Source organism: Neovison vison, chromosome 8 (genome assembly GCF_020171115.1).
Source record: "Neovison vison isolate M4711 chromosome 8, ASM_NN_V1, whole genome shotgun sequence".
NCBI lineage: Eukaryota > Metazoa > Chordata > Mammalia > Carnivora > Mustelidae > Neogale > Neogale vison.
Window position 1 is genome coordinate 109,698,959 of NC_058098.1, and position 21,315 is coordinate 109,720,273.

At 38.9% G+C, this 21,315-nt stretch overlaps 1 protein-coding gene across 2 annotated transcripts in view; it reads right to left on the reverse strand.

Moving 5' to 3' along the window:
* Positions 1-21,315, reverse strand: part of MTA3 (metastasis associated 1 family member 3) — a 161,638-nt gene that overhangs the window by 103,022 nt on the left and 37,301 nt on the right. For both annotated transcript variants that reach the window (XR_006386011.1, XM_044261670.1), the window contains exon 4: positions 2,340-2,466. Coding sequence is in view for 1 of the 2 variants with exons in the window: in XM_044261670.1 (XP_044117605.1) it covers positions 2,340-2,466 (127 nt within the window). In the remaining variant the exon portion in view is untranslated. The remainder of the gene's footprint in view (positions 1-2,339; positions 2,467-21,315) is intronic.

Here is a 21,315-nt window from a genome sequence, read left to right on the forward strand (position 1 = left end):
GGACCCTGAGATCATGACCTGAGCTGAAAGCAGAGGCTTACTTAACCCACTGAGCCACCCAGGCAGCCCAACTCTAGCCAATTTAAACATAGTGTCCCCTAAAAAACCTAATAAAGTCAAAGAGCTAATAGACACATGAGAAAATGTTCAATATTACTCAGCATCAGAGAAATACAAGTTGAAACCACAATGAGATACCAGCTCACACCAGTCAGAATGGCTAAAATTAACAACTCAGGGAAAACAGATGTTGGTGAGGACATAGAGAAAGGGGAACCCTCTTACACTGCTGGGTGAGAAGGCAAGCTGGTGCAGCCACTCTGGGAAATAGCAACTGCACTATTAATATTTACCCCAAGGATACAAACATAGTGATTCGAGGGGCACATGCACCCCAGTGCTTAAAGCAGCAATGTCCACAATAGCCAAAGTATAGAGAGAGCCCAGATGTCCATCAACAGATAAATAGATAAAGAAGATGTGGTATACACACACAATGGAATATTACTCAGCCATCAAAAAGAATGAAATCTTGCCATCTGCAATGACATGGTTGGAACTAGAGGGTATCCACAAGTGAAATAAGTCAGTCAGAGAAAGACAAATACCATACGATTTAACTCATATGTGGAGTTTAAGAAACAAAACAGATGAACACAGGGGAAAGGAAGGAAAAATAAAATAAGATAAAAACAGAAAGGGAAGCAAACATAAGAGACTCTTAACAATAGGGAACAAACTGAGGGTTGCTGGAGGGGAGGTGGAGGAGGATGGAGTAACTGGGTGATGGGCCTTAAGGAGGACACTTGATATAATGAGCATGGGTAGTGTATGCAACTGATGAATCACCAAATTCTACCCTTCAAGCTAATGATATACTTATATTAACTAAATTTAATTTAAATAAATAATAAATAAATATTTAAAATGTTCTCAAATTTAAAAAAATTAAAAACTTCTTCACTACTGAGATCAAATTATTTCTGAAAAGATTTGGAGCACGAGGAATTCCAGTATCTCTGTCATACATTTTCTGCTTTAGAAACTCTGCATCCATTTCTGAAAAGAGAAATATGCACAAAAGTCCTGGGAACTGGGTGGGTGCGTGGGTGTGTGTGTGTGTGTGTGATACAAGGACCAAATCACAGCTTAAGTAAGTCTCCAAACCTGACTTAGGCCAAAAAAGACAGATTCAATACCCACACTGGGGGAAAGACAAGGGGCTAATTTTTGAAATAAAATTAATATACCATATTTCTCCAGATAAACCATTTTTTAAAAGATTTATTTATTTGACAGAGAAGAGATCACAAGTAGGCAGAGAGGTAGGCAGAGAGAGAGAGGGGGAAGCAGGCTCCCCACTGAGCAGGGAGCCCAGATGCAGGGCTCGATCCCAGGACCCTGACCAAGATCATGACCTGAGCTGAAGGCAGAGGCTTAACCCACTGAGCCACCCAGGCACCCCTATATAAACCATTTTTAAGGTAATCATGACTAGAGAGGTGAATTAAGTAAAGTTTACGAACAAAAGCTGAAAAACTTGCAGTAACTTGAGGCGGACAATGACACTGCCCCCCTCGCACATAGCGCCCTGCCGTTACCCGCAGGCCGCCAGGCTCGCCCCACTGTCTCTCTGAGGTTGAATAAATGCCAACTACTTTCTGAAGCTGACCTGACCTTGACAGTCAGTAACTGCCTACCTTTTGAGTTCAAACATTTTGTTAGTCTTCCAAGATATGTATGCTTAAATGTTACCACCAGCACATTTCACAAAAGGCCACCAGCGTTCCTCCACAACCCCCAAAACTACAAACCAGGGACAGAATTTTTTCACTTTGGCTTCCCATCAAAGTACAGAGCAGATATGAGTTAAGTAATACAAAATATAGTTTTCATCCCAGAGATCCTCCAAAGAAAGTAAAAGGCCATATATTCTACAAGGTCAAGAATCACTCGCTTGGGAACCAGATCTTGTGTTTTAGTTCTAGGATTCTAATGCCCGCCTCTGTAACGTTCTAGGAACTGGAGAAAACCAGCACTTCCTGGTGGGTGCGGGACACTCTTCTGCAGGATGCGAAGAGGCATGCATGTGGATTGGGAAAGTCTATATTCAAGCAGAGCTAAAATGGTCACTTGACTACAGAACACCTGCAAGGCTTTAATAAGGTAATCACACTATACATTTCCTAGATAAAATCCCATTATGATGCCTTTAGTAAACCAAGTTGAGCAAGATCATGAGGCAAATTTAGAAATGCTTCAAAGAAGGCTACTCTGTGTTTTTTCTCATTGCCACGATATTACTGAATACTTCCTATCAGCCTCTAAGGTGCTCTTACCTGATATGCGTTGCAGGCAGAGATTCATACTGGCGAGACAAGAAGAGCTCCCTATGTTTTAGCTGATGCTTCTGTTTATCCGTTAAGTCGGCTTCAATTGTGGTTTCCGATTCTTCCTCAATTTCTTCTACACAAATAAAATTCAAAGAATGCATTATTACAGGGCACATTATCTATCTGGACATCAAGACAGATTAACTTTTCACTCAAAATTTCCTTCAAACCAACTTTCATTATTTTATTTTAAATTTACATATCTAACTTGTCATTTGCATTACAATCATAAAATTACATGAATTGGGGCCACAAACAAAGAGGAAGAACTCTAATTTTAAAATGGCAGATGGAACATATGCATTTATCTCCTCTTCCCCCATAAAACCATACCAAATAGCAATTAAAATGCACACACATTTCAATGACAATAAAAGTGGAAACAACGATAGAAGAATCAGCCAAAAAAAAGTTTTAGAGGATGGAAAGCAGATGCAAAAAAAAAAAAAAAAAAGGTGCAAACTTAGCCAAGAGAAGGAAGTGATAATCTATATATGTACAGACAGATGCAAGGAGAAGGCAAGCACAAAGCTTGAAGTGACTTAGACCTCAAAGATATCAAGTATTGTGAGAAAGAGGGGTGGGCAAGAGAAAAAGCCAGCAGGAAAGGTTGAAAGTCTATCTACAATACTCTAACTAAATCCCGGAATATTCTATTTAAAAAAGAGAACAGCCAGAAAGTAAAAAAATAAAAAATAAAAAAGAATAATCGGAAACAAAGAAATAGGGTAACACTTTTAAAATTCGATAACACACAAAAAGCTAATGGAAGGATTAGAAGGTACTGCTAAGGAAATCTCCCAGAAATTTCAACACTAAGACAAAGAAATAAATAAGTGAAAACCGAAAGCTAAAATAAATTAAATAAAATATAATAAAAATAATTCATGAAGTTCAACATCCCAAGACTAAAAGCTTCAGAAAGACAACAATAGGGAAAACACACTTCTTCATCTCTTTTGGTGGGGAGAGGGAGTAAGGAAAGACCTATCAAAGAAATGATTCAAGAACATTTGCCCTTACTGAGAGAGAGGCACATTCACACTGAATTTCCAGCATACTTAATTTTTTTTTTAAGTGCTAACATAAGATCACAGAAGTTTACAGAAAGAAAACATAGGTCACATGCAAAGATCTAGAATCCGAGTGGAATTCTATATGAATATCAACACTATTCTAACCTAAGATGGTGGAGAAAGGTTACTCAAGAGGAAAAATGATAATCAACCTAGAATTGTACTTGTAAATTATAAACTATTTATCAAGTCTGGAAACAGAGTAATAATAATCTTTCATTCATTCAACCAAGATTTATTAGGTGCCCAAACAGACACTATTTGAGATGCTAGAGACAAGCAGTGAGCGTAAGTTATTAGAGAAGAAACAATTCAAAGTATTTGCCCTTGACAAACAGGGTTGGAAGCAAGGGACAGGAGACAGCAACATTTCATGAAAGTTTAAAAAGAAAAAAACACTGCATTTAATAATCTTTTTAAAGAAAAATATGAGGGCTCCTGGGTAGCTCAGTTGGTTGGGCAACTGCCTTTGGCTCAGGTCATGATCCTGGAGTCCCAGGATCGAGTCTCGCATCAGGCTCCATGGGGAGTCTGTTTTTCTCTCTGACCTTCTTCCCTATTATGCTCTCTCTCTCTCTCTCTTGCAAATAAATAAATAAAATCTTTAAAAATAAAAAAAATTAAAAAGTAAAGAAAAATCTGAACAAGTATCATTTACAAATATAATTCTAAGTAATTTTAGACACAAAACTTTCTTAATATAATACCTCTAGGGGCTCACAGATCCTCCCTCTGCAGCCTTACCTGGCCAGGCTGGGTGGGAATAGCAGTGGGGGGGACTCAGATGGTAAGACTAGCCGAAGGGGTAGGGTGCTCTTTATGTAGGAAGAGCTTAAGTTTAGGACTCAGAGGCCTTACTTTTGGGACGCTGATGGGCAACACACACACACACACGTATATTTCTGCTTCTCACTATTCTTGTGAATTCTCATTTACGGACCCAGAACCACAAATGAGATTTTATCACATATATAATTTTCTTTTCTTTCTTTTTTTTTTTTTTTAAAGATTTTATTTATTTATTTGACAGACAGAGATCACAAGTAGGTGGAGAGGCAGGCAGAGAGAAGGGGGAGGAAGCAGACTCCTCCCCGACGAGCAGAGAGATGCAGGGAGCCTGATGTGGGACTTGATCCCAGGACCCTGGAATCATGACCTGAGCCGAAGGCAGAGGCTTAACCCATTGAGCCACCCAGGCGCCCCATATATAATTTTCTAATTAAGCAGTGTTTTTGAACTGTGTAAGGGCAATGAATGGGATTAAGTATCAGATCTTTTCTACAATACTTTCAAATTCTTAAAACTCTCGACTGAAAATGAACCTGAAAAACTGATTTAGAAAGGCTCACTTAGGGGCCCCTGGGTGGCTCAGTGGGTTAAGCCTCTGCCTTCAGCTCAGGTCCTAGCTTCAAGGTCCTGGGATCGAGCCCCACATGAGGCTCTTTGCTCAGCAGGGAGCCTGCTTCCCCCCTCTCCCTCTTCCTGCCTCTCTGTCTACTTGTGATCAATCTGTCAAATAAATAAATAAAATCTTAAAAAAAAAAAAAAGACTCACTTAGACTAAAGTGACTTAAAGTTCTTCAAACACTCTTTTTAATCAACTACTCAAAGAGAAACCCAACACTAAAACGGCCAGATACTTCCATAGACATTTCACCAGTGAAGATCAATGAAATTATTGGTGCATTAGCTCTATTAGCACCCGCAAAATTATACTCCTTACTTAATGAGTATTTGATAAATTGTTGTCCTGTAAAACAAAACTAACTGAATTCTAATGCATACCTTACGGAACCAAAACTCCAACAAGCTCTACAAATAATTGCAGCAAATCTTAGTCTCTTACACAACCTCTTGGTACAGGGTGAAAAGGACTAGAATCTCTGACGTGCAACTGAGTCAAAGACAGAAATCACCAACCACCACCTAAAACTCACCTTCAAAATTTACTAGTGTTAAATTCCATATATATATTTTCATAAATTAACACAGGCTTCTGAATAGGAACAATTCCCATACCATTAACATTCTAAAAACATGAAATGACCACAGTGGCAAAACTAGTATTTAGACAATGAAAAAATTAAAAGACTTAATAGAATTATCATCATCAGAAATTTGGTACATGGTACATGTACCATTTTTAAAAATTTATAATTGTTTAAAACCACTTTACCAAGCTTGATGGAACATCAAATTTGCTACCTTCCAAAAGTTATTAAAGTAGAAGTCCCATACTCTATACATACTTTATACCTTTATACAATGATAGGAAATAATACCAAATTTTTTACTGTACTTTCTCTACAGCTGGGATAATTTCACCACAGTTTATTATCAAGAAGACACTGGGATACGGGAGATCAGGCTTTTCAGTAGTAGATGACAATCAGGGACTCAGGCAAAGCTTTAGAGAACTGGCATGTACCATATACAAGACCAGAGCTAGTGATGAAGAATTTAGGTACCTGCACAGTAAGGGACAGAATGCAGGGAAGGAGTAGCCATTACTGATTCTAGTTACTTAACTGAAACTGCGTGTTTTTCAGAATAGTTCAGAATTCTCATTCTTACATATTAGTTGTGGGGGATGAAGGGGGAAAGCAGAGAGGAGGAGAGTCCTCCACAGGTTATTCCCAAGCTTCCCTATGTCTGTATTTTAATGGAGTATCAGCCCATGATGATGTTAGCTGGCACAGGCGGTACAAAAAAGCAGGCAGTTAAAACATTTGTCTGCAGATGCTTTTAACAAGTACCCAAATGTCTGAACCAAATTATTGGATCAAAAATAGCTCAGTATTGATGCAACTCATTTGTCTGGTAAGAAAAAAAAAAAAATCTTCAAAAGAGGAATAAGGAAGTTGAATAAAATTAGAAGGATTTTTATAACAATGGAGATTTCAGGAAACTACCTGAATGAAGAGAAACAGTTTGGTAGTTTAGAGGCAAATAATAAAGAAAAATCAGTTACATGTCCATCATTAGCAATGAATAATCCAAAACTGAAATTAAAAAAGCAATTTCATTTACGATGGCACCAACAGAAAAAAATATACTTAAAAAAATATTTAACAAAGGACAAATCTTTTATACTAAAAACTATAAACACTGTTAAAGGAAATTAAAGACCTAAATAAATGGAGAAACTATGTTCACAGATTGAATGACTTACTATGGTTAACATGGCAATTCACCCCAAATTTATCTACATATCCAGTGCAACTTCTATCAAAATTCCCACTGCCTTTTCATAAAAATTAATAAACCCTAAAATTCATATGGACATGTAAGTGACCCAGAATAGCCAAAATTGTTTTGAAAGAGAACAAATTTAAGAGGATTCATACTTTCAGCTTTTAAAACTACAATAATCAAGATTATGTGGTATTGGTGTAAGGATAGACATATACATGAAGATTCCAGAAATAAGCCCATACATTTATGGTTAATAGATTTTGGACAAGGGTGTCAAGACAATTCACCAGAGGAATAAAATTCTACAAATGGTCCTGAGAACAGGTGGATAACCACATGCAAAGAATGAAGTTTCACCCTCACACCATGTACAAAAATTAATGCAAAATTATTCAAAGACCTAAATTTAAGAGCTAAAGCTGGGGCGCCTGGGTGGCTCAATCAGTTAAGCGACTGACTCTTGATTTCGGTTCAAGTCATGATCTCAGGGTTGTAAAATCAAGTCCAGCAGTCTCTCTCCCTCTCTCTCTGCCCCTCCTCCTGTGCTCGTGCACACACTCTCTCTCAAAAAAAAGAGAGAGAGCTAAAACTATAAAACTCTTAGATAAAACAGGCATAGCTTTTCACGTCCTTAGACTAGGTAATGTTTCTTCACTATGGCACCCTAAAGCCTAAACAAGCCCCCCAAAAAATATATATATACACACACACACGTATATAGATAGGAATATACATATAAATATATATGATAGATATATACATCATATATGTATGTATGTATATAAATTTGAATATTAAAATTTTTGTACTTAAAAGTGTACTTAAAAAGACACTATCAAGAAAGTACAGATGGGGCACCTGGCGGGTTCAGTTGGTACAGCATGTGACTCCTGATGTTGGGGTTCTGAGTCCAAGCCCCACGTTGCGCACAGAGCTTACTTAAACAGAAAAAAAAAAAAAAAAGAAAGTAGAGACAACCTACAGAATGGGAAAAAAAATTTGCAAATCATGTACCAATAAGAGTCCAGTATCCAGAATATATAAAGAACTCTTACAACTCAACAATAAAGAAAAAAAAAACAACAATTAAATAATGGGCAGAGGATTTCAAAAGACATTTCTCCAAGAAGATATACAAAAGGCCCGTAAGTACATGAAAAGATGTTCCACATCATTAGTCACTAGGGAAATGCAAATCAAAATTACAGTGAGATATTTCATACCAACTAGGATGATTACAATCAAAAAAACATAATAAGCACTGGCAAAAACGTGGAAAAGTCAGAATCTTTGTGCATTGCTGGTGTAAAATGGTGCTGCTGCTCTGTTACACAGTTTGGCAGCTCCTTGGAGAGCTAAACATAGTTACCACAGACTAGCATTATTCAGCCATAAAAAGGAATGAAGTGCTGATGATTCATTCTACAATATAGATAAACCTTGAGGCATTATACCAAATGAAACATCATGAAAGTGAAAGACACAAAGGGCCATATATTGTATGATTCCATTTATATGAAAAGCCCAGAATAAGCAAACCCATGGCAACAGGAAGTGAATGAGTAGTTGCTAGAGGATGAGTGGAGGGGGAAGCTGATCAGCGACTGCTAATGGGTATGGGTTTCTTTGCAGAGTGATCAAAATGTCCCGGAATTAAATAATGGTTATGGTTAAACAAATTTGTGACTATACGAAAAGCTACTAAGTTATATACATTTTTTTTGGAGAAAAAAAAAAAAGAATTATATGGTATGTTAACTCTACCAGAAAGGAAAAAAGCTAAACCTGAAAAAAAAAAAAATGTTAAAATGCAAAGGTCAGCAAAACCGCCATCTTCTGGTAAAGCGCCAACATGCCCAACACAACAGGACAGGAGAGGGGCCTGCTCTAAATTCTCTAGGCCTTTCAGAACACAGGGTGTTTGTTGCTCCTTCTGCCACACATGCCCATCTACAGGAAAGGTGTACTGTGACACCAAGGGAAAAGGTGCTGTTCAAAAGCAGTGCCCCACAAATGCTACCATGGCAAACCGGAAAGTCCACAGCATGGTCTATCGGCATTGCCATTCAGGGCAAGATTCTCGCCAGGTGCATGAAGGTGCATTTTGAACACAGTAAGCACCCTAAGAGCTGCATGAAGGAAAATGATCAGGGAAAGAAAAAGAGAAAGGTACTTTGGTTCAACTGAAGCCTCAGCCTGTGCCACCCAGACAAGCACACTATGTGAGAACCAGTGGAGAGGAGCCTCAACTGCTGGAACCCATCCCCTAGGAAATCAGGGCATGATGGTTAAAAAACAAACAAACAGAAAAAAAGACAAAATAAAAGACCTTGCTCTGGCCATTAAGAAAAAAAAAATTAAAGAAAAAAGGAGAGAAAAGAAAAGAGAAAAAGACAAGGAATCAAACACACACAATACAAAAGGCCAAAAGAAGAATAGGCAAATTTCAGTACGGCCATGTAATAAAATTCTATGCAGTAGCTAAAAATGCATAAGTGAATCCAAGTACCAAGATGGATGGATCTCAAAAACTTGATGATAAGCAAAAAAGCAATCTATAGAAAGATACATATGTACAATAACATTTTCTAAAATGCAAAAAGTGTTCTATAAAAATACACACATATATAGCAAAATATAAAAACATGAATGAAAAAAACACACCAGAGTTAAGACATCAATTCACCTATGGAGAAACTAGGAAGGGAATGGGGATATACACGGCACTATAAAAATCGGAAGCAAGGGGACACCTGGGTGGCTTAGTTGGTTAAGCAGCTGCCTTTGGCTCAGGTCATGATCCCAGCGTCCTGGGATCGAGTCCCACATCGGGCTCCTTGCTCGGCAGGGAGCCTGCTTCTCCCTCTGCCTCTGCCCGCCACTCTGTCTGCCTGTGCTCGCTCGTGCTCCCTCTCTCTCTCTGATAAATAAATAAAATCTTTAAAAAAAAAAAAATCGGAAGCAAGTATGTGAAAATATTAAGAGAAGATGAAGCTGGCTACGAGGGTCATAATTATACTACATTATTGCCTCTTTACTGCTTCCTAAAAATACTTCAAAATAAAAAGTGACTAGGACCCAACAGAAGGAAAACGCTTCTTTCTTTTGTCTGTACCTAAACTCTAATCCGTGTTAAATTTTTTTTTTTCCTTTATGGCAACAACCACTACAGTTAATAACCATTTCTTTAACCTGTATCCTGTCTTCATCTCTATCATCTTGCAAAAATATAAATTTCTACTGGTATTCTAGCATTAATCAATTTCTGAAATATATAAGAATAAATATACATATATGTAAATATACAAATAAATTTTGGTTTTGAATATTAAAAAAGGGGGAGAGCAAAGTAGAAAAGTGGGCCAGCTTGGGAGATCAAAATCAGGCAAGAACTAAGTGTCCAATGCTTCTATAGGGAAATGCATGACGGGAGCCTACATGGCTCAGTGAGTTAAGTGGCCAACTCTTGATTTTGGCTCAGGTCATGATCTCAGGGTCCTGGGATTAAGCCTCCTGTCTGGTTCCTGCTCAGCGGGGAGTCTGCTTGAGATTCTCTCCTCCTCCCTCTCCCTTTGCCCCTCCCCCTGCTTGTGTGCTGCTCTCCCTCTAAAGTAAACAAATACATCTTTAAAAAAAGTAATGCATGAGATAAGTAAGAGAGAATGTTGGAGTGAATGAAAAGTTATCAGAAGTTAGAAGATCAAATGTAAAGCTGGAAGAAGCCTCTGAGATGTTGGTACCTGATCCATTTAGATTTCACCAACCTCCATGTGGCAGAGTCCCCTCCTCATTGCCACAAAGCAACACCCATAGCTTAAGATACTTGTCAAAGAATGCCTTACACTATAGTCACATGATTCTGAGCCCCTGTGAACAAAGATGGGTTATTTATCTTTGTACCCATGCTGTTTTACTTAAAGGATAAAAAAAGATGGGATTTCAAGAAATGTTAATAATAGGCCAGGTAAGCATTATCGGGTAACACTCAGGTTATTGTCCACAAGGATAGATGTGCAACGTTACAACTGCACAAAGTAGCTATCAAAAAGTTACTGTTCAAAAGGGCTCCACTTTTCACAATTCTTTTAAGATCTAACAGGGTGGAGACCAGGCTTCAGAGTCACACCTGAATTCAAATTCTAGTAACACGTGTCCGGAGTTACGTGGCCTTGTGCAAATTATTTACTTTTTGTAATCCTCAGTTTCTTCATCTGTAAAATGTGTACACAATTCTTCCCTCTTATATTTACTGTGAGGATTAAGATAATGCACATAAATTGCTTAGCACCATGCCAAACATAGTATTAAATTAAAAAGTTGCTACTACGGGCGCCTGGGTGGCTCAGTGGGTTAAGCCGCTGCCTTCGGCTCAGGTCATGATCTCAGGGTCCTGGGATCGAGGCCCACATCGGGCTCTCTGCTCAGCAGGGAGCCTGCTTTCTCTCTCTCTCTCTGCCTGCCTCTCTGCCTGCTTGTGATCTCGCTCTGTCAAATAAATAAATAAATAATCTTAAAAAAAAAAAAAAAGTTGCTACTACCATTTTTAAGTGAATTTTAACCTGATCTTTGATAGTTGGAAAACAATTCCTATCTCCTCAAACAACAGTTCCTATTTAAGAAGGCAAATCATATTAAAATTAGAACAAATTTAAAATGTTTTCACTTCTTTATTTTTAGGATTTTTAATGTCATCTCTACACCCAGTGTGGGGCTCAAACTCACGACCCCAATATCAAGAGTCATATGCTCCAGTAACTGAGCCAACCAGACACCCATTTTTACTTTTTATAAACAAACAAAAACTTACCTAGACCCCACTGGTGGAGACCCTGATTGAGAAATTGTGGGGTGAGTCATGCCAGTTGAGCCTCAGTTAAGAATCATTATTATAAAATACTAATTTGAAAATGTTATTCTGAAAGAACATCTATGACAGCTTCTTAGTCTCAGATCCCTTATACTCTTAAATCCTATCAAAGACCTCAAAAAGCTTTGGCTTATATGGGTCATATCTACCAATACTATATTAGAAATTAAAATGAAATCTTGGGATGCCTGGGTGGCTCAGTCGGTTAAGCGGCTGCCTTCAGCTCAGGTCATGATCCCAGCATCCTGGGATCAAGTCCCATATCGGGCCTGCTTCTCCCTCTGCCTCTGCGTGCCACTCTGCCTGCCTGTGCTCGCTCTCGCTCTCTCTCTCTCTCTGACAAATAAATAAATAAATAAAATCTTTTTTAAAAAAAGGAAAGAAAAAGAAAAAATGAAGAGCTCTTTAAAATACAAATTACAAACACACAACCCATCATCATGAGCGCAATGGTACCATCGCGTGTCATACAATCTCCAGAAAAACTCTGCTATATGCTCATCAGAGAATCAGTGGAAGAGTTAAATGACAGTATAGTGTTACATTGTGCCATCCTCTAGACCTCCCTGAAAGGTACTCAGGAATGAGTGACCGCTGCCAAAGAAATATTAACTGAAGTCTAACCTGAAAAGAAAAATAAAAACTGCCCAAAGAAAGAGTTTTTTTACTTTATTGGATTTAAGAAAACTCACAAATTTTATCCTCACATTGTATGATATAATGACTCATAAGTTGTTCTACAGCAAGTTAGGATCCCATCAGAAATTTAAGCTATTTCTGCTTTACATTTATTTATTCAAAGAACACTGCATCTGGCAAAGGCTGCCCAATCTTATAATATATTCAAAGTCCATCTGGAATTTTATACAGCCTTAACATGCCACCATGCATTTTTCTACTTGCTATCAATGTTTAAACTTAAAAAACAAAAGGATCAGAAGTAACCAAATTTTCCAGCACCACCAAATTACCATTCTCTCCAAATCATTACGGACACAGCAGCCAGCATCTTCCTACAACACAACTCACACTTCTCCTCTGCTTTGATTAAAAAAACAACAAAAAAAAACAAAACCCTCAATAGCATTCAGTCATCACTGGAATCAAACCTAAACTTTTGTGGTTGAAAAAAATCTCCTAAAGATTAGCCTTGCCGTTTATTTCACCTATTCTTTCTTTCCTGGCAAGACAGACAGAAAATTTATTGATGTACCTACCAATGTGTTCTGGGGATATCTGTTTTGAAGACATAAAAGTCCTGCCCTGATATTTTAGAGATGACCCAGGATTACAGGTAAGAATATATTCCTTCACGTGTGGTAAGTATTATAAAATTCTGTAGGGTGCTCCAACAACATGACAGTTAACTAAGACAGCCTGAAGGGCCAGAAAAAGCTTCTGTGAAGAAACACTGCTTACGGGAGACGGAAACGAGACAGGAGGTTGGGGTAGGTCCAGAACACAGGCTGGCCCAGGCCTTATCTCTACTTGAGGTTCTGGAGACCATGGGAATTACCTACTCCTACCTTCCCATCAGGCTGACTATATCAGCAGAGAGCCTCATTATGGAGACCGGAACTGTCCTGGTTTTAAAACTGAAAGCCTTCTGCTCAGAGAACCCCTCAAGACAGTCAGTCACCCCAGCCCTCGTATTACTCAACCCACTATGACGGCTCTGGCCTACTGAAAGAAAACTCATGGACCCATAATGGTGAAAGTTTAAAAGACGGAAAATACCAAAACTCATCAAGTACATTCACCAATTAGAGTTCCTATACATTCACAAATGAAGTAAAAGTTGATTCGACCACTATGGGAAATTTTCTGGCAATATCTATTGAAGTAAATGGATACCCCCATAAACCAACAATTCTACTCCTAGGTATTTACCCCCAAGAGGAATTAGAGTTTAAGTACACCAAAAGACTTGTACAAGATGTTCCTAGCAGCTTTGTTACAGGTACCAAAAACTGGAAACCACTCAGATGTCCATCAACAGGAGAAGGAATACTACTGGGCTGGAGAAAAAAATAAGTAATAACAAGCAGTAATACCAATGGATCCTACAGACAGGGTGCTGAGGGGAAAAGTTAGGCAAAGAGGGCAAATACTGGAGAAACTCCACTTAGATGAAGTTAAAAACTTGGCAAAACTAACAGATGGTAGATAGACATCTGAATAGTGACTACGTAGGGAGGAAGAGAGCAGTAATGACCAGGAATGGGCCTAAAGAACCTACTAGGTTATCAGAAATTTTCATTACCTTGATCTGGTGGCAGTTAGAAATGTATACACCTATAGGAAATTTACTGACCTGCACAGCTTACACATTCCATTTTTTTAAATACCTTGACTTAAAAAAAATTGTTTTAAAGAACTAGGATTTCTGTTTCCAAACAAAGGATTTAACAGGGACCAGATCTACCCTCCCACCAGAAGCAACCAAAACAATTAAAAATGAATAATTTAAAAAGAGGAAAGGAGACATGAAACATCCGTTTTCTTAACACTGGACCACTGGACATCAGGTGATAAAGAACAGTGATTCTTGAGAGACAGGACACAAACAAGAGATGAGCCCTAACATTACATACATACTACCTAAAGAATTTCCAGGCAATGGTGCAAGGAGGAGAAACAGAGACAAAGCCTGGCAGAGTCCCAGAGTTAGGGAGGCAAAGCTGAAAGACCAGGAAGAACAAAGCAACCAGAATACAGAAGAGAGAGAACAGAGAAAACCTGGAGACTGCAGGGGGTGATCTTTGAGCACAGTACCTATCAGTGAAAGCACATGAGGAAACTACCAGAAGCCAAGGAAAAGATCAATGCAAAAGAGTCAGAGGGAACAGAGCCCAGTACTCACACGAGGCCCTAACAGATTTATTCCCAAACGGCTACTCTTGAAAAACTCATAATTGATGGTCTTTTGAGTAGAGTACACAGAAAGGTCTTGCCTAAGTAATGGGGAACATTTCAGCCCTAGACAGAGCTCCATGTCCACTAACAAATATATGTTAAGTCATAAGTGTAACAACCAAAAGGATCAAACTGTTTCCAAGTAACTTGAGTGCATACCAGAAGTCAACACAAGATTTACATGAATATGAAAATATTCAAGATGCAAAAAAAATAAAATTTATCATGTCCGCTACACACCTAGTAGAAGGCCTAAATTAAAGACTGACCATACCAACTGTAGGCAGAGTGAAGAAACCCAAACACTCTTACACTAACTAAGGGAATATAAAATGATACAATCACGATGGCAAACCGTTCAAGGTTTCTGAAAAAGCTAAAAATACCCCTACCATATGGGTAAAGCCATTCTACTTAAACCTAAGAAAATGTATGTCTATACAAAAACTTGTAAATAGTATTCACAACAACTTTATCTGTAATTGCCAAAACCTGAAAACAAATGAAATGTCCACCAACAGATGAGTAGATAAACAAACGGTGGGACATTCATACAATGGAAAGCTACTACAAAGGAAGAAATCATCAATGCTGAGATGCATACTGTGTTCATGCATTAGATGATTCAATATGGTTAAGACGCCATTCTTCTCGAAATGATCGATGCTTTAACACAATCCCAATCAAAATCCCAGCAGGCTTTTTTGTACAAGTTGACAAGCTGGTACTAAAATTCAGATGGAAATGCAAAAGGATCGAGACTACAGAACAGTCTAAAGAACTCCAAAAAAAAAGAAGTCCAAGTTGGAAGACTAAAATTACTGGATTTCAAGGAGTATTAGAAAGTTACAATCAAAAGCTGGTTATTGGCAAAAAGCAATAAACGGATCAAAGGAACAGAACAGAAAGGGCAGAAACAGAGCCATACATATATGACCAACTGATTCAACAAAGGCGCAAAAGCAGTGCAACGGAGAAAGGAGAGCCTCTTGACAAATGGTGGCTGGAGCAAGCAGATAAGCATGCGCCCCCGGCCCCATAAGAAAAGGAACTTAGGATCCATACCTCACACTAGATATTAAAATTAACTAAAAATGGGTCATAAATGTTAAATCTAAAACTGTAAAACTTCTACAATATAGGAGATGACTAAATGACAGCAAAGTATGAAAAGGAAAATTGATCTTTAGGAACATGTATTAAAAACCTTAAAAACTGGGGGCGCCTGGGTGGCTCAGTTGGTTAAGCCATACTGCCTTCGGCTCAGGCATGTTCCTGTAGTCCCCGGATCCCAGCTCCACGGGGAGTCTGCTTCTCCCTCTGACCTTCTCCTCACTCATGCTCTCTCTCACTGTCTCTCTCTCAAATAAATAAATAAAATATTTTTTAAAACCCTCAAAAACTGTATATACAGGGGCGCGTGGGTGGCACAGCCAACTAGGTGCTGGACTCTGGCTTTCAGGTCACATCAGGATCTTGGTACTGGGATCGAGCCCCACGTCAGACTCTGCGCTCAACCTAGCCAGGAGTCTGCCTGAGATCCTCTCTCTCTCCACTTCTGCCGCTCCAACTCGCACTCTCTCTCTAGAATAAATAAATAAATCTTAAAAAAAAACAAACAACCAAACAAAACTGTATATACATGCTCTCTGAAAAAATCATTCCAAAAGGGGGGGGGGCAATAAAAAAAAAAAAGACCAAAAAAGGGAAAATTCATGAGAAAGTATTTACTAGGACAGTCACTGAAGTATTTTTCTATTCCTTTTTCTCTGTAAACTACTAAATAATCGAAGATGATTCTACAATGCTACACTCTAAAGTTGTGAATTACGTGATGTAGGAAATATCAATACAAGAAATACGAGCCATCTCACACTATAGAATATAACCTTTTTAAAAGATTTAAGCAATATGGAAACCAAAGCTCAGAAAATTTATAGTTTACCAGGGACAAAATGGAAACAAGAATCAATCACAGTGTAAAGGATTACAACATTTCTTACAGACATTTTCTGCAGTTTATTTCCTTCTGGGAGTCTTTCACTAATGAGCTTCATAATTTCTAAAAATTTCTTATAATCCTGTCATCCCTTCCTGTCCTATTTATAGTTATTTACATGAGAAGATACACAATCATAAGCAAGTTTTTAAGAAGTCTTTTCAAATAAGTGAAAATATAGAAAACATTTCCCCCAAATGTATGGAGTACTGAGTAATCTGAAACCCACCTCAACAAAAAAAAATGGATTTGCTACTTAAACTATAAAAAACAACAAAGGAGTCAACCATATTACATCTTACAGGCAAAAAGAATTATACAAAACAGGAAATAAAATTTTTTATTTTTGTTATTCCTAGGGATATCTTTCCAATCACAGGCCTTTAATAATTTTTCTACCAGGTTGAAATAAATTCCTGAATCTTAGTTTCACCCATATGAATTACTGATACTCAAATGTAAAGCAAATTTGGCTAACCAGCTATTTTTATAACTTTGCCACAGACTTACAAGTCCCCACAATATGAAAATATTCATGCAGCTTTAAAGACTAATGGAAGTATTATACACTGGGTCAGGGGGAGTAAAACACAAAACAAAAGCAAGAGATGATGGGGAAAATTGTGCTAAGAGAATGAATTTATAAAAATCTTTACTTATGCAACGAAGCTAGATAGAACAAAGATATTGTATCAGATGGTGTCTAAAGCTATACTTTATTCCAAGATCTATAAATACTGGCCAACAGAAAGGTTTAATTTGGGTGTGAAGAAAATGAATTATTCCACTAAACTATTATGGGCAGAAAGGGGAGGATATCAGGCCCATAGTGGTATAGCTGGAAAAGTAAGCCTTTAATCAAAGCAAGAACTCCAATTTATTCTTATTTAACCTATATGGGTAAGATGTAGTTTCCACTCTATTTTTCACAAAAGGGAATTAAAAAAAAAAAATTCCAGGGGCACCTGGGTGGCTCAATTGGTTAAGTGTCTGCCTTCTGCTCAGGTCATGATCCCAGGGTCCTGGGATCAAGCCCTGCATTGGGCTCCCCACTCAGCAAGAAGGCTGCTTCTCCCTCTCCCTCTCCCCCTGTTTGTGTTCCCGCTCTCGCAGACTCTCTCTCTCTCTCTCTCTCTCTGTGTCAAATAAATAAATAAAATCTTTTTTTTTTAAAATTCAAGAGCCAATGTGACATGCAACAAACACAGGACACAGGAAACATAAAATGAACAGTAAGCCTCGCTTCAACATCATATACCAATCTACTTCTTAACAGCTCTACCAGTGAAAATATGATACATACTCTGGAAGTTTCAAAAAGTAATGCAAATTGCAGTGTGGATTCAAAAAACAGCTGATCGGAGTGAACATGAAATGATCATTTTATCATTCTATTTCTATATTAGAATGAGAGCTCATATTACAATGTTCCTATTCTACCAAAGTAGTGTGAGACCAGGAATGATTTTATTCCCCATTCTTTTTACCAGTTAAAGGACAAAAGTAGGGCAGAATAAAGTCTTTTCCCTAAAACAACTTTAAAATACACATTCTTAGAATTTAGTTTCTTCTGTCTTTCCCTCCTCCAAAAAGGACTTAAACTACAAAACAAGTTTACATCTAAGAAATGTTAAAAGAGAATAAATACTAACAGGGGTGCTTAGCTGGCTCAGCTGGAAGCATGCAGCTCTTGGTCTTGGGGTTGTGAGCTTAAGGCCTGTGCTGGTATAGAGATTACTTAAATAAACTTAAAAAAATACTAATTACGTTATCCCAAGGGAATTTACAAAGGGCCTTTTAAAGGTGCAGCAGAGAGCCCTGGGACAATTATTCTGAGTTTAGAAGGTTTTTCATGTAGAGGGGAAGCTCTCTGAGGGAAAGAGGGCACTAGGTAGGGCTTCTGAATGACCACCACTTTCCCTTAAATAAAACCACCATCAATAGGAAAAATGTTAACACATATTGCTATATGCTAATCTCTGCTAATATCTGCTACACACATTAAGTAAAATATCTCTTCCAACCAACCCATAACTCTTTACCCTTGTCCTTGCCTCTCTGTAGATGGTGATGGTGGTAGTGAATGGTAGTGGTGGTGGTGGTGGTGGTGATGGTGGTGGACGTTGGTGGTAGTGGCGGATATTGGTGGTGGCGGTGATGGTGGTAGTGGTGCTGGTGGATGGTGGCGGGTAGTTGTGGTGGTGGATGGTGGCGGGTAGTTGTGGTGGTGGATGGTGGTGGTGGGTAGTGGTGGTGGATGGTGGTGGGTAGTGGTAGGGGTGGTGGGGGGTGGAGGATAGTGGGGGTGTATAGCAACATGCTCCAGGAAAGATACATGGTGAGGACTCACTGTCCCATACAAGGTCGAAAAGCCCAAGGTGGTGCCAACAACTAGTCTTGTGGGACTGTGCTTCCCAAAGGTACAGGGAGCACACTGTTGCCTTTCAGAGTACACCCTCCCACATACTTCTATTTGTCTTGAACTTTTTCTGATATTATGGGATCTACTTACTATGGCCCTGAAAGGGGGAACTTAAATATGAAAAAGGAAAGTGGTTGAAGCCCACCAGCTCTCTACAATGCCTTAAGATGCTGTTTATTACACACATAGAATAAAAACAAAGAGCCCCTTCTTACTTCTTGGATGAAAAAAGCAAAGTAGCAGAGAAAAAGGATGGAGAGTATCTGGACCCTAGGTCTAGAATGTGTGTTAAGCCACGATGCCTGCTTTGATCTCTAGGGAAGGAATACGGCTCATGGAAGCCTTACAGGTGATGATAAATGGGTGAAAGCAGACATTTGCATCCAAGATGCCTCCCACCTCAGGTCAGTAACACAACTGGCCAGATTTGAAAGAGTATTCTCTTCTTAAGTGTTCCCTCCATCTCTCTGCAATAAGACTCTCCCATCTGCATCATCCTGTTCTTAACACAAACTGTCTTGATACAATTGTCTTTACTATTTTGTAAAATGTATAGGCGACTAGGATACTCAAACTAGTGAATCATCATTTCCTAAAAGCATGTGGTGTCACTTTAGAAGTCCCCCAGACAGGGGTCAGGTGTCCTGCCTGGGTGTTTCACCTCTCCCAAAGCACTTACTATACTGCAGTAAAGCAACCAGTGTCTATGAGCCCAGGACTAAAGGCTTTCTGAGATCAGGGACAGTGTCCAGCCACGGTTAACATTCCTAGCACTGAGAACAGATACTCAGTGAATTACTTATTGAATGAATAAGAATAAGATGCTGGAAGGAACATGATCCACTGAAAGGAAATGGATTTGCAATTTCCAGTTCTGGTTCTAGAATGTCACTCACTTGATGTATAATTATGAAGAAGGTATATTAAACACAGCAATAATAATCCTTATCTATCAGCATTCATCATAATACCACTAGAGTAAATATTTGGATTTCTTAACTTCCTTCATTCCCTTTGGTAAGATCTGAAAGCTTAAAAAGAGTTCTTGGCTTCCTATGCACCCCAAGTTCTGCATGGGAACTGGCATAAAAGGCATTGAGAGGCTGTGAGGCCAAAGAGGCTGGGGTCACCTTTCTGAGACCTTAGCCATTAGCCAGCAAGGCTGAAAAGGTAAGGCTTTTACACGGCAGTGTCCATTCTCCAAATTTCCAAGGTGTCACGAAAGGAATGGGTGTCAACAGCTTCTGGATATGACCTCTAAAACCCTGGCCTGAGGCTTCAGGTGAGCACTGCCAACCTCCCCTTTCCTGGCTCTGCTGCCAGCTTGGCTCTGGAAAAGGCTTCAGAGGGAGCAGCTTCCCATGTGGCTCAGTTCTCTGTACCCTCGTGAAAGTCCTCCCAGGGTCCAGCCCAGGATCTGACCTTCAACTGTTCCATCATTTCGTAAGCACCTAATTCCCAGTAATAGATTATATCCAGGCTGGTTTCTGTTTCCGTCACTGACTCTGACTGATAGGAAAAGCTACCTTGCTGCATACCTCATGATCTGCCAGGCAGTTTATTCATTTAATCCCTACACCCACTCTCGAGATAGGGAGGGTAACAAGGTAGAAAGTATTAGCAAGCCCCTTGTAAAGATGAAGACACTAAGGCTCAAAAGGGTTAATTAGTCTGCCAAAGGCACATGATGGAATCAATATTAATACAGGTATCTTGTCTGACTCCAAAACTTTTTTCCTACAATGCCAAATTGGACAAACATAATTTGGGTATAGCCATATTTATCTTTTTCAAAATAAATTTTAAAGAAATAAAACAGAAAAGCAGCAATCAGAGGACAGAATATTTGTCCAGCTACATAACCTTAGGTCAAGAACTCAGCTGTAAAATATAGAGGGGTTAGGGGCACCCAGGTAACTGAGTTAAGCATCCAACTTGATTTTAACTCAGATAAAGATCTCAGGGTCATGAGATCGAGCCCCACTCAAGGGTCCAGTTTGGGCATGGAACCTGTTTAAGATTCTCTCTCTGCCTCTCCCTCTGCCTGCCCCTCTCTCTCCCTCTTTAAAAAAAATAGAATAGAATAAAACAAAATACAATACAAAATAAAACAAAACAAAACAAATAAAATACAGAGGATTTACAGAGATTATGTATAAGGTCCTTCCAGGCAGGAAGTTATAGAATTCAGTGTATACAGTACTGTACTTCAATGAAGCAATTTTTTTTTTTTTGGGATGGAGAGCGATCACAAGTGGGCAGAGAGGCAGGCAAAGAGAGAGAGAGAGGAGGAAGCAGGCTCCCCGCTGAGCAGCGAGCCTGATGTAAGGCTCAATCCCAGCAACCTGGGATCATGATCTGGGCTAAAGGCAGAGGCTTTAACCCACTGAGCCACCCAGGCGCCCCAATGAAGCAATGTTTTTAAAAGATTATCTGTGGAGGGGTGC